The following is a 14,609-nucleotide window of genomic DNA, read 5'->3' as shown; positions in this document are numbered from 1 at the left end:
CACACAGTTGCTGTAGAGCCCTGGCATCCAATCCTTCTTGATTCAGAAAGGGCATGAGAGACCACAACCACACAGTGCAGTCTGGATACAAAACGACTTCCTGCTTATCACCTGCCTTTCTTTTCTTGTGTTCTTAGCTCCTACTCATTTATTTAGGACTTTGTGATGAGGAGATATGGAGGAGGTTGAAGACCCTTTCTTTATGACAGATTATACATGAAAGGTGAGGGGGGGGGAATAATAAGAGGGTTCACTCACCATGACCTTGTGCTGCCCGGTGAGGTTGGGAGGCTCACAGAGCAGTTGCGTCTCGGACACAGTGACAGCGCATGGGGTCTCTCCAATCAGCACTGTGTAGTTGAGTTTGGCACCTCCAGAAGCAGGAGGGCAGAGGTTTTTGCCCTGTAGATAAGAGCAATCTTAACAGGAATAACTGACACATGTGCACAGAAGCTAACTGGTTATTTAAAAAGAGATTAAGACCAGTCCCTCCCATCAGGAAACTTCCACAAGCCTCTTAGATAGCCTCATCCACCAGAGGGCAGACAAGAGAAGCAAGAAGAACTACAATCCTGCAGCCTGTGGAACAAAACCCACATTCACAGAAAAATAGACAAGATGAAAAGGCAGAGGGCTATGTACCAGATGAAGGAATAAGATAAAACCCCAGAAAAACAACTTAATGAAGTGGAGATAGGCAACCTTCCAGAAAAAGAATTCAGAATAACAATAGTGAAGATGATCCAGGACCTCGGAAAAAGAATGGAGGCAAAGATTGAGAAGATGCAAGAAATGTTTAAAAAAGACCTAGAAGGAGTAAAGAACAAACAAACAGAGATGAACAATACAATAACTGAAATGAAAACTACACTAGAAGGAATCAATAGCAGAATAACTGAGGCAGAACGGATAAATGACCTAGAAGACAGAATTGTGGAATTCACTGCTGCAGAACAGAATAAAGAAAAAAGAATGAAAAGAAATGAAGACAGCCTAAGAGACCTCTGGGACAACATTAAACACAACAACATTTGCATTATAGGGGTCCCAGAAGGAGAAGAGAGAGAGAAAGGACCCAAGAAAATATTTGAAGAGATTATAGTCGAAAACTTCCCTAACATGGGAAAGGAAATAGCCACCCAAGTCCAGGAAGCGCAGAGAGTCCCATACAGGATAAACCCAAGGAGAAACACGCTGAGACACATAGTAATCAAATTGGCAAAAATTAAAGACAGAGAAAAATTATTGAAAGCAGCAAGGGAAAAATGACAAATAACATACAAGGGAACTCACATAAGGTTAACAGCTGATTTCTCAGCAGAAACTCTACAAGCCAGAAGGGAGTGGCATGATATACTTAAAGTGATTAAAGGGAAGAACCTACAACCAAGATTACTCTACCCAGCAAGGATCTCATTCAGATTTGATGGAGAAATCAAAAGCTTTACAGACAAGCAAAAGCTAAGAGAATGCAGCACCACCTAACCAACAAACGCTAAAGGAACTTCTCTAAGTGGGAAACACAAGAGAAGAAAAGGACCTACAAAAACAAACCCAAAACAATTAAGAAAATGGTAATAGGAACATACATATTGATAATTATCTTAAACATGAATGTAGGGCTTCCCTGGTGGTGCAGTGGTTGAGAATCTGCCTGCCAATGCAGGGGACACGGGTTTGGGCCCTGGTCTGGGAAGATCCCACATGCCGCGGAGCAACTGGGCCCGTGAGCCACAACTACTGAGCCTGCACGTCTGGAGCCTGTGCTCCGCAATAAGAGAGGCCGCGATAGTGAGAGGCCCGCGCACCATGATGAAGAGTGGCCCCCGCTTGCCACAACTAGAGAAAGCCCTCGCACAGAAACGAAGACCCAACACAACCAAAAATAAATAAATTAAAAAAAAAAAGACTAGGGGAGGAGGAGTGTAGGAAAAAAAAAAAAGACATGAATGGATTAAATGCTCCAACCAAAAGACACAGGCTTGCTGAATGGATACAAAAACAAGACCCATATATATGCTGTTTACAAGAGACCCACTGCAGACCTAGGGACACATACAGACTGAAACTGAGGGGATGGAAAAAGATATTCCATGCAAAAGAAATCAAGAGAAAGCTGGAGTGACAATACTCATATCAGATAAAATAGACTTTAAAATAAAGAATGTTACAAGAGACAAGGAAGGACACTGCGTAATGATCAAGAGATCAATCCAAGAAGATATAACAATTATATATTCACCCAACATAAGAGCACCTCAATACATAAGGCAACTGTTAACAGCTCTAAAAGAGGAAATCAACAGTAACACAATAATAGTGGGGGACTTCAACAGCTCACTTACACCAATGGACAGATCATCCAAACAGAAAATTAATAAGGAAACACAAGCTTTAAATGACACAATAGACCAGATAGATTTAATTGATATTTATAGGACATTCCATTCCAAAACAGCAGATTACACTTTCTTCTCAAGTGTGCATGGAACATTCTCCAGGATAGATCACATCTTGGATCACAAATCAAGCCTCAGTAAATTTAAGAAAATTGAAATCATGTCAACCATCTTTTCTGACCACAACACTATGAGATTAGAAATCAATTACAGGGAAAAAAACGTAAAATACACAAACACACGGAGGCTAAACAATACGTTACTAAATAACCAAGAGATCACTGAAGAAATCAAAGAGGAAATCAAAAAATACCTAGAGACAAATGACAATGAAAACACGATGATCCAAAACCTATGGGATGCAGCAAAAGCAGTTCTAAGAGGGAAGTTTATGGCTATACAAGCCCACCTCAAGAAACAAGAAAAATCTCAAATAAACAATCTAACGTTACACCTAAAGGAACTAGAGAAAGAAGAACAAACAAACCCCAAAGTTAGCAGAAGGAAAGAAATCATTAAGATCAGAGCAGAAATAAATGAAATAGAAACAAAGAAGACAGTAGCAAAGATCAATAAAAGTAAAAGCTGGTTCTTAGAGAAGATAAACAAAATTGATAAACCATTAGCCAGACTCATGAAGAAAAAGAAGGAGAGGACTCAAATCAATAAAATTAGAAATGAAAAAGAAGAAATTACAACAGACACCGCAGAAATACAAAGCATCCTAAGAGACTACTACAAGCAACTCTATGCCAATAAAATGGACAACCTGGAAGAAATGGACAAATTCTTAGAAAGGTATAACCTTCCAAGACTGAACCAGGAAGAAATAGAAAATATGAACAGACCAATCACAAGTAATGAAATTGAAACTGTGATTAAAAATTTTCCAACAAACAGGAGTCCAGGACCAGATGGCTTCACAGATGAATTCTATCAAACATTTAGAGAAGAGCTAACACCCATCCTTTTGAAACTCTTCCAAAAAATTGCAGAGGAAAGAACACTCCCAAACTCATTCTATGAGGCCACCATCACCCTGATACCAAAACCAGACAAAGATACTACAAAAAAAGAAAATTACAGACCAATATCACTGATGAATATAGATGCAAAAATCCTCAACAAAGGGGCTTCCCTGGTGGCGCAGTGGTTGAGAATCCGCCTGCCAATGCAGGGGACACGGGTTCGAGCCCTGGTCTGGGAAGATCCCACATGCCGCGGAGTGGCTGGGCCCGTGAGCCACAATTGCTGAGCCTGCGCGTCTGGAGCCTGTGCTCCGCAACAAAAGAGGCCGCGATAGCGAGAGGCCCGCGCACCGCGATGAAGAGTGGCCCCTGCTTGCCACAACTGGAGAAAGCCCTCGCAGAGAAACGAAGACCCAACACAGCCATAAATAAAATAAATTAAAAAAAAAATCCTCAACAAAGTACTAGCAAACAGAATCCAACAACACATTAAAAGCATCATAGACCATGATCAAGTGGGATTTATCCCAGGGATGCAAGGATTCTCCAATATACGCAAATCAATCAATGTGATACACCATATTAACAAACTGAAGAATAAAAACCATATGATCACCTCAAAAGATGCAGAAAAAGCTTTTGACAAAATTCAACACCCATTTATGATAAAAACTCTCCAGAAAGTGAGCACAGAGGGAACCTACTTCAACATAATAAAGGCCATATATGAAAAACCCACAGCAAACATCATTCTCAATGGTGAAAAACTGAAAGCATTTCCTCTAAGATCAGGAATAAGACAAGGATGTCCACTCTCACCACTATTATTCAACATAGTTTTGGAAGTCCTAGACACGGCAATCAGAGAAGAAAAAGAAATAAAAGGAATACAAATTGGAAAAGAAGAAGTAAAACTGTCACTGTTTGCAGATGACATGATAATATACATAGAGAATCCTAAAGATGCCACCAGAAAACTACTAGAGCTGGTCAATGAATTTGGTAATGTTGCAGGATACAAAATTAATGCACAGAAATCTCTTGCATTCCTATACACTAATGATGAAAAAACTGAAAGAGAAATTAAGGAAAGTCTCCCATTTACCATAGCAACAAAAAGAATAAAATAGCTAGGAATAAACCTACCTAGGGAGACAAAAGACCTGTATGCAGAAAACTATAAGACACTGATGAAAGAAATTAAAGATGATACCAACAGATGGAGAGATATACCATGTTCTTGGATTGGAAGAATCAATATTGTGAAAATGACTATACTACCCAAAGCGATCTACAGATTCAGTGCAATCCCTATCAAATTACCAATGGCATTTTTTACAGAACTAGAACAAAATGTCTTAAAATTTGTATGGAGACACAAAAGACCCCGAATAGCCAAAGCAGTCTTGAGAGAAAAAAATGGAGCTGGAGGAATCAGACTCCCTGACTTCAGGCTATACTATAAAGCTACAGTAATCAAGACAATATTGTACTGGCACAAAAACCGAAATATAGATCAATGGAACAGGATAGAAAGCCCAGAGATAAACCCACACACCTATGGGCAACTAATCTATGACAAAGGAGGCAAGGATATACAATGGAGAAAAGACAGTCTCTTCAATAAGTGGTGCTGGGAAAACTGGACAGCTACATGTAAAGGAATGAAATTAGAACACTCCTTAACAGCATACACAAAAGTAAACTCAAAATGGATTACACACCTAAATATAAGACGGGGCACTATAAAACTCTTAGAAGAAAACATAGGAAGAACACTCTTTGACATAAATCACAGCAAGATATTTTTTGATCCACCTCCTAGAGTAATGGAAATAAAAACAAAAAAAAACAAATGGGACCTACTGAAACTTAGAAGCTTTTGCACAGCAAAGGAAACCATAAACAAGACGAAAAGACAACCCTCAGGATGGGAGAAAATATTTGCAAATGAATCATCGGACAAAGGATTAATCTCCAAAATATATAAACAGCTCATGCAGCTCAGTATTAAAAAAACAAACAACCCAATCAAAAAAAGGGCAGAAGACCTAAATAGACATTTCTCCAAAGAAGACACACAGATGGCCAAGAAGCACATGAAAAGCTGCTCAACATCACTAATTATTAGAGAAATGCAAATCAAAACTACAATGAGGTATCACCTCACACCAGTTAGAATGGGCATCATCAGAAAATCTACAAACAACAAATGCCGGAGAGGGTGTGGATAAAAGGGGACCCTCTTGCACTGTTGGTGGGAATGTAAATTGATACAGCCACTATGGAGAACAGTATGGAGGTCCCTTAGAGAACTAAAAATAGAATTACCATATGACCCAGCAATCCCACTACTGGGCATATACCCAGAGAAAACCATAGTTCAAAAAGACACATGCACCCCAATGTTCAATGCAGCACTATTTACAATAGCCAGGTCATGGAAGCAACCTAAATGCCCATCAACAGACAAATAGATAAAGAAGTTGTGGTACATATATACAATGGAATATTACTCCACTATTAAAAGGAACAAAATTGGGTCATTTGTAGAGACGTGGATGGATCTAGAGACTGTCATACAGAGTGAAGTAAGTCAGAAAGAGAAAAACAAATATCGTATATTAACGCATGTATGTGGAACCTAGAAAGTGGTACAGATGAACTGGTTTGCCAAGCAGAAATTGAGACACAGAAATACAGAAAAAACATATGGACACCAAGGGGGGAAAGCGGCGGGGGTGGAGGTGGTGGTGTGATGAATTGGGAGATTAGGATTGACATTTATTCACTGATGTGTATAAAATGGATGACTAATAAGAAAAAAAAAATTTGATAGTGGAATGGACTTGGAATCTTTGATCACCTAAGACAGTTCCTTGAACTTTGTAGGTGTCTAAAATAATATTCAATAATTCTTTGCCTACTGTTGTTCTTAATGAACTAAATAAGGCTTTTGTCTTAGCTTTCTTAGTAAGTTATAATATAGAGAAAAGTGCATAAGTCATAAGTTTAACTATAAACTTATGACTTATGTGAGTTATCTGAACTCCCACTAGTATTACCACTACTCAGATCAAGAAACAGAACTTTCCCAGGACCTTGGAAGCCTTCCTTATACCATTTCCTCATCATGACCCCTGCTTTCTGCCCCCAAGGTAACCATTATCTTCACCATAAATTTGTTTTGCCCAGTTTTGAATTTTTTAAAAAGAAACCATACAGTGTATATCATTTTATGTCTGCCTTGTTTTGCTGAATATTGCTCATGAGTTTTATTTCTGTTGTTGCTTGTAGCAATGCTCACTTATTTTTATTGTCTTCTATATTTTATTATATAAATGCAAAATATATTCTAATGTTGATGAACAAAATAAATAAATAAATAAATAAAAATAAAAGAGATTAAAGAGGTGGGGTAAGGGCAGCAATGCAAAAACCAATGAGTGACTCCATGGTAAGTTTTTGGAGAGGACTTCTAACAGCCACAATTTAGACAGAAAAAGAGAAAACAAAGGGAAGAGAGAATGAAAGGGAGGAAGAGAGTGGTAAAGAGAAAGGAAGGGGAGACCAAACAGTAAACAAGTGAAAGTTTGGGGGAGGACGCAGGGGATAGAAGTGAAAGTGGTGGAGTAACACACACCTGGAAGGATGGTACTAGGGGACCGTGACCTCTTCACATTTGAGGGCAGTTACTGTGGTCACAGATGGGGTCAATAAAGGACATCATTGCTTCCAGTGCACTGCAGGACTTTTAGGTCCCAAAGCTCACAAGGACACACAGAAATACTCTATGGTGTTCCTTGAGAATCCCAAGTGCAAGGTATGTCACTCAGTGGGTCGATATCTATAACCAAGCTCCCTTCACAGGGAGATGACAGCCATGTGAGCCCATGTGCATCAAAGGGAGGCCAGGCCAGGAGAGGGGTGCTCCGGCCACCCCTGCGTGTGGCAGGCAGCCATCTCACCCTCCTACCTTCAGAATGATGGGGGATCCCGGCTTTTGATCCAAGACCCCAGTGGGGCTGAGCAGTTCAAAGGTCGGGTTGGGGTAGTAGATGAACTTGGTGTCGTTGTAAATCAGCAAGGACTGGACATTGTTAAAGACGAATCCAAACTCGTCCGGCCGTTCCACGGTGTCCAGGCCGGGCCGGTAGTCCGTGGTCAGGGAGGGTGCCAGGCAGGTCAGGGTGGTGGTGTTCACAACTTTGCACACCTAAAGGGCCCAAGAGCACGGCGTTCAAACACTCAGCAGGTGATGGAGGGGGTCACACTGCCGCCCTCCCACCCTTTGCTTATTTTGGCCAGTTTCCACTGGGCTACTTGCTTGAGGAAAAGGGCTGTGAAATTTTTTTTTTCTTTTTTGGCAGGGAGGGGTGTGTTTTAACTTCATTTATTCATTCACCAACACTGAGTGAGCACCTACTTTGTGCCAGGAACGGTGCCAGTAGTTGGGCCATCCGTGAAACAGTCATAGTCTATGGGGGAGACAAATGATTCGACAAGCATTACAGTGCAGTCCTGGCAGAGGGCCTGGAGCACAGGAGGGGCACCAGCACTGTTAAATGCATGGATAGAGGTGAGAAACGTGCGGGTGTCTGTGTGTGTGCACGAGCCTGTGTTTGTGCATGTGCGTGCATGGCCTGAGGCAGGGTGAGGGTGACTCTTGGGAGCTTTCCTTTGGAAGAGATGAATGAAATTTAACCTGAAGAATGTGTAGGACTTACCCAGACAAGGGGGATGGTAAGGGATTAAGTCCCTGGCAGAGAGAACAGCAGCAAAGGCCTGGGGATGAGGGAGCATGGATGTTTGCGGAAAAAGTAGGACAGAAGCAGTCTCCTGCGCATGTGTGTGTGTATGTGTGATGGAAAGAAGGAAGTTGTGTGAGACGAGCACATAGTAGGTGGTCAGTTAATGTTTATTGAAAACACTGATGGATGAAAAGGATCCTTCACCTCCTTAAATGTTCTAGTCAGGATCTCTCTCTTCTCCAACCGAGTGCCCCCTAACTCTCCACGGGGGATATAACCTTGGTATTGACACTGAGTTCATAATGTCATAATGTCTTCCTTGGTGGACCCTCATCTCCCAAATAACATCCTAGCTGAGCTGGCCCCACGTGGCATGTGTGGTGCCATTCTCTCCTCCGGTGGTTTAGTTTGCGGGCTTCCCAAGGCAGCAGCCAGACTGAATAAAGCGCTCTAGGACCCACGTGTGGTCTGGGAAGAAAACCTGAACCCCTCCCCGCATCTTCCGGTCTCGCCCTGCGCGGCTCAGTTTTGGCTCTGGGACACGGTGTCCCGGCAACAGCCAAGGGCATCTGTGAGAACCCTGCTCAAGTACACGCTGTCCTGGCAGGTCCGCACATGTTGCGTGTCTGGCCAACATACACATACCCAGGCTTCATGTTCGGAAAACAAGACCGTGTGTGAAATTGCAAAAAAAAAGCTGACGCTTGCATAGAAATTATGTCAGAGCTCCAAGTCTTAACCCTCCCTTTCCAGAGGGAGTTGAAGAGTTTAAACCAACAGCTCACTGAGGGCTTCGTGCCGTGTTGGAGGTCAGTACCCATCCCCGCCCTTTTCAGCTTATGCTTCAGCAGCCCCTTGTGAACCTAATGTCCCTTTCACGTTCCAGCTGGGGACAGCCTGGCATGAGGAAAATGGTGGTGCGGTCAAACAGGCAGAGTTGAGCTGGGAGTCCCCTCCCTGGGCTCCGCAGGGCAGACCCCCAGCCCAAGCACCGCTTCCCTGCGCGCCCCCCCCAATCTTCCTCACCGCTCACTCCAGTGCCCTTGGACGGGACTCCTCTGTGAACGAGCAAATCACCCCCAGACAAACAGCCTCCGTTTGCTCTCTGCCCAGCGCTGCATCGGCACTTTGCTAAACATTCCTTCGGGTTTTGCGGCCTTCGCTTCAGCCCTTCTCACTGGGGCTGCTTCCAAACCCAAAGGCAGGGGGTAGCCCCCGGGGGACTGAGGATGACGTGGACCCCAAGCAGGGCTTCAGGGGCAACATGGCTCTTTCTTACCACTCCTGAACGAGAGGGCATCGGGCGGAGTTTACGGGCCTCCCATGCTGGGGCCCGGCTTGGTGGAAACCTGCACACCCAGGCCTTTCCTCCAGGCTGCCTGCCAGCCTGCAGGCTCCAGGCAGGTCCCTGTTGGAGCTCAGGGCCCCCAACGCTTGAGAGGCAGGAGCTGTTTTTCTTAACTCCTTGAAGCACTGAGGTCCTGGTGGGTGGGCTGGGAGAACTGCTGGGGAGATTCCTGCCTGGGGCTGCCAACGTGTCCTGGCGGGTGCACAGGATGCCCAGGACCCAAGCCTTCTCAGAAGGCTGCCAGGTGTGGGGAGGCCTGCCCAGCCCAGTCTTCTCTTCAAATAATAGCTTCCCGGGGACTAATGCTGCGGCCTTTGGAGGTTATAATCTTGTCAGTCATGCACTCATCCTCCAAAATCCCCTCTGTACTAGATTAACCATGTCTTTTATTTTCTGTGTTCTGAGGCTTTAACCTCTGGGGTCCTGCTGGTCCTGGAGGGGCTGCCCCTCGCCAGGCTGGCCAACTCCTAGAGACAGCAAACAGATGGAGGCAGCCTGGGAACACTGAGCCTCGGTCTGGAAGTGGGGCGGGGGCACAGCTCTTTTACTCATGGATCGGGCTCTATGTTGGGATCTAGAGTTGCATGCTCTTCTAGCCCAAAGAGCTGTGACCACAGTGGGTCACTGGAGGTGTGATACAGGTGTCTCCACGTCTCTGGCATGATGGAATGTCAAGCCCGCCATCATCTCACGTGGTCTAGTTACGAAGAGTCAGATGTTTGGGATCTAGCTTGGTCCTGCCACCAGCCACCTTCATGATTGGGGGCAAGTCATTACTCCTTTCTGGCCTTCGTTTTCTAAGATATACCATGAGAAGTTTGGACCAGATCATCCCTGAGACCTTTCCAGATCTAGCCTTCTGGCAGCCTTCTGTACAGCCTTTTCTGTATTTCTCTGTTTCCTCGGGAAGCCTCAAGCATGCTGGGAATGTGTCAGGGATAAGAGGGTAGATCCAACACCATCTTGCCCATCTCCGTCTCCATCTCAGCCTCGTCAATCCCCAGAAGGTCAAAGCAGTAATTCATATGAACAATAATGGCCATAATAGCATCTCCTGGACTATAATTATGAATACAATAACGTTTCAGAAAATATTGACTGAAAACAGTAAGATGGAGCCAGTAGAACGAACTAAAAAATTTATAACAACATAGCAGACATTCTGCTCTTACGATGGAGAACTTTTTAACATCACAAAAATCCATAGTGGAAAAAAATTAAATTACATGGGTCTGCACAGGGAATAAAGTGAAATGTTCAGCTTGATCATCTTAGCAACCAGGATGGAATTATCTGCATGCAGTGACTAACATTTATCAGGTGCCAGCCTAGTGGCAGGTTACAAATCTGCGAGGCAAGTCTTATCACCAGCATTTCTAGCCAGGGAAGGGAGGATCAGAGACGCTAAACGACTTGATCATGGTTGTAGAGCTAATAGATGGCGGTGTTTTGTTTCCAATTCACAGATGTCTGAATCTGGATCCAGAATTTCTTCCCCCTCTCACACTACCTCTTATCAGACCTCAAAGTGAACATGGCAGAAAACAAGAGCCCTTTTGCACCATATCTTAAGCTCAGAAGCCAGTATGTTTATACACTCATGACATCACCTTCTGACAAGAAATGATTATACTGTAATTATAAAAATCATTGTGAGGCCCAGGTGTTTGGGGCCATGATTCTGGACTCTTCTCTGGCGGTCGAATGTCCTAGTGCCTAACACAGACCTTATCACACTGCAAAACACAGACACAGCCTTGTTTCCTGCAGATCAGGGGGACCCGTGGTTACTCACATTGACAGATTCTTTGCCATTAAACTTGACTCGGATCCTTGGCTCCTGAATGACATCCAGGTTGAAGCCTGTGATGGTCAGGGGTGTGTGGCCACTGGGAACAAGCAGAGTCTGGGTTAGGTGAAAAACCCTCTCAAACTGCTACCACTTGCCCCCCTAGGATCCTCACAGGAGCTGCACTTGGGCAGAAGGGATTAGGTTGCACAGCGGCTGGGTGTGTCCCCGTCCGCTCTGCCTCACCTGGCGATACTCCACTCAGGCTCAATGCGCTGCACCCGGGGGTCATCTATGTACTCGAACTGCAGGTTGTTGTCCACACGGGCTCGGTCGACACTCACAGAGACAGGGACGGGCCCCAGCCCATTGGACGACGGGGGTGAGACACACACGATCTCATTCATTGATCGCCTACAGGGAGACCGCAGGAGGGTTGTGAGCAAAGGCATGGGCAAGAGGGGCAGCCTCTGGCCTGAGAAGGGGTTTTCCCCGGTTGGGGGGTATGGCCCAGGAATGTTCTTCTGTCCTTTTATACTCTAGACTAGGGAACATCCCTTAGCAGTGTGTATCAGTGCTTCTTTTTACCTGAGATCCCACTCCAGTTGGATTAGGGAGGGAGCCAACTGGAGAAGGGGATTAGAGAAGGTGGGGCAGGGGCAGGGCTCCTTGGGCTTTGGGGGAACTCCTCTTTTCTGGATTTATCTAGACCATGACTATTTACCCAGTGCTTAGTGTCTGGTCAGTCAGTTAATAAATTGAGCACCTACTATGCAGAGAAGCAAATATCCAGTCCTTGCCCTCAGGCAGTTTATGGTCCAGGGAGGAGATTTACTGGGCAAGTTGGGTTCTCATCCAGGGGTCCTTTCAGAATTCTCTCTAGATTCTCTACATCCCCAGGGCTTCATTGGAGTATCTGACAAATAGTAGGTGTTCAATTTTTAGCACATAAGAGATGCCCTGAGGATTGCAGAGGACAGAGGCCATGCAATCTCCATGTTTCTCAAGTCACCATGGTGGGGACAAAATGAATGCTTGATCCTGGTGGTGACTGAGAGCTCCTGGGAACCTCCCTCATCAGCAGTTCTTATGGTCCTCACTTCTAAATATTTGTAGAAGTATTTAGCCCCTATGATACTCATGATACAAATTGACTAGTGGTATATATTTCTTACAGTGACTGGAATGGTGTTTGGGCCCAGGACATGACACATAACATGGAGAGGATGGGGCAGGCACATATGTGAACATGCACAGGAACATGTGTGCACAGGCCTCACGTGTACAGTCTCCTAGTGCTCCTTCGAGCCCATCTCACCCATAGAACTCGCAGGTCTGGTTGCCCAGGTAAACGGCCACGCTGCTCCCAGCCCCGAGGTAATGGCCCGTGATGGTCACCATGGTGCCTCCGGACTCTGGCCCTCGGATGGGGTTGAGTGACAACACGGAAGGGTTCTTTGGGAGGAAGCAGAGAAATGATCACAGCTCAGGTTTTACCCAAAGGGAGAAACCCAGGCTAGACTTAAAGACAGAAGGAGGGACTGTGTCCACACTCAGAGTGAACCCTTTCTAATCCCAAACACTCTCTGCCTACCCTGGAGCTGAGACCCTTTCTAAGAAGAGGCTCCAGGCATATCCAGGGAAGGCAGAAGGGCCACGTTTTGCAATTAATTAACTCCCCTGGGAGTCTTATGCTCATAAAACTGATGGAAAGGCAGAGATGACACTGACTAATCTATCAATTAGTTTGCAAATTGAGAACAATTTGAAAATGCTTCTCTATCTGGAGCGCATACTGATTTCTTTGGCACAAAATCGATAGGGCTGAATAAAGGATCCCTGCCTGGATTGGGCCACCAAGAGGATCCATTAATGGCCCAGGCTCGTGTCCTTCCGTCCCTCCCTAAGCAAGAGAAGGGCACAACAGGGTGCCTGGTGCAGAGACCTGTCAGTAAATGTTAGATGTGTCTTCCCTGACCTTCACCAGGAGGATGGCCCATCGTTGGCTGGGATTTTCTAGTAAGCTCACTAAATTGTAAAATTAAGCCTGAAGCCTAAAAGAAATGTCATCTGGCCTAAAATGCATCAGAAAGAAATTGCTCCTGCCTAGCGAGCAGCGGAGTGGAGTGGAAAGTGCATTTAACTGAGCACCTACACAGGCATGAACTCTAGTCCACATTAGCTACTCACTAGTGATGGGCCCTGAAGCAAGTTTCTGGATCACTCTGGGCTTTTGTTCCCTCCTCTGTCAAGACAGGAGGGTGGGCTACATGATCTCTAAAGCCCTCCCAGCTCTGACACTCTACAGCTCTCTCCATCCAGTCTTTCTGGGTTTGCTTCTCACACAAGACTCTGTCTGTCCTGCACAGGAGATGGGGTAGGTGGGCTGCATATAGGCCATGGTACCCTCCCATCTGAGAGAAGACTGGTACAAGGAAAAGGTGGAGGTGCTGAGATAAGAAGGCAGAGACTGGAAAACCTAAAACAAGCAGTAAAGTGCTTTAGAGAGAAGAGAATTTTGTGGTCAAATAATTTTTCAATACTCTGAGCAAGGCTGGTTTGACCCCCTCTGCTGGTGTTAACACTTTTTTTTTTAAATTTATTTATTTATTGATTTATGGCTGTGTTGGGTCTTCGTTTCTGCGAGAGGGCCTTCTCCAGTTGCGGCAAGCGGGGGCCACTCTTCATCGCGGTGCGCGGGCCTCTCACTATCGCGGCCTCTCTTGTTGCGGAGCACAGGCTCCAGACGCGCAGGCTCAGCAATTGTGGCTCATGGGACCAGTTGCTCCGCGGCATGTGAGATCTTCCCAGACCAGGGCTCGAACCCGTGTCCCCTGCACTGGCAGGCAGACTCTCAACCACTGCGCCACCAGGGAAGCCCGGTGTTAACACTTTTTAATGAAGAACTTGATATGGCAATGTTGGTTAGGTGTCAGAAAAGGGACTTTGGGGCCCAAGAAGCAGGTTGTTCAGCAAGAGAAAATAAAGCCTTTGTGATTCCACCATCTGTTGCTTGGATGGGAAGAAGGGTTTCCAGGGCTGAGTGTGTGCATATGTATGTGTAACCACACCAACACACAGAGCAGCTCACTCGTACATCCCACTCCCATGGTCCCGCACACAGACATGCGTTCCTGCAGGATTTCAAATGGCTCCTCTAAACTCCCACTTACAATATCCTTGGCAGAAAACAGTGTGTGGATAAATATAGGCCTTTTTAATTAGGTCCCTCAGACGATCTGTCCTCATTAGGCTGGAATTAGACAGAGACATCACATTGGCGGGACAAAGGGCAGCCCCTCCCCACCCTGCGTCTAGGATCCACTTTCTAAGAAAGGCCTGATTTTGCTTATT

The 14,609-nt window shown here is 45.2% G+C and overlaps 1 protein-coding gene across 1 annotated transcript in view; it reads right to left on the bottom strand.

The window, feature by feature from the left end:
- Positions 1 to 14,609, bottom strand: part of PLXNA2 (plexin A2) — a 214,226-nt gene that overhangs the window by 18,641 nt on the left and 180,976 nt on the right. The window contains exons 15-19 of the mRNA XM_007163953.3: positions 12,574 to 12,710; positions 11,502 to 11,669; positions 11,262 to 11,355; positions 7,344 to 7,583; positions 259 to 402 (exon numbers count right to left, since the gene is read on the bottom strand). Of these exons, the coding sequence (XP_007164015.2) occupies positions 259 to 402; positions 7,344 to 7,583; positions 11,262 to 11,355; positions 11,502 to 11,669; positions 12,574 to 12,710 (783 nt within the window). The remainder of the gene's footprint in view (positions 1 to 258; positions 403 to 7,343; positions 7,584 to 11,261; positions 11,356 to 11,501; positions 11,670 to 12,573; positions 12,711 to 14,609) is intronic.

Source organism: Balaenoptera acutorostrata, chromosome 1 (assembly GCF_949987535.1).
Source record: "Balaenoptera acutorostrata chromosome 1, mBalAcu1.1, whole genome shotgun sequence".
In the NCBI taxonomy this organism is placed as follows: domain Eukaryota; kingdom Metazoa; phylum Chordata; class Mammalia; order Artiodactyla; family Balaenopteridae; genus Balaenoptera; species Balaenoptera acutorostrata.
Note: the sequence above shows the minus strand (reverse complement) of the source record. Positions and strands in the feature narration are given on the sequence as shown.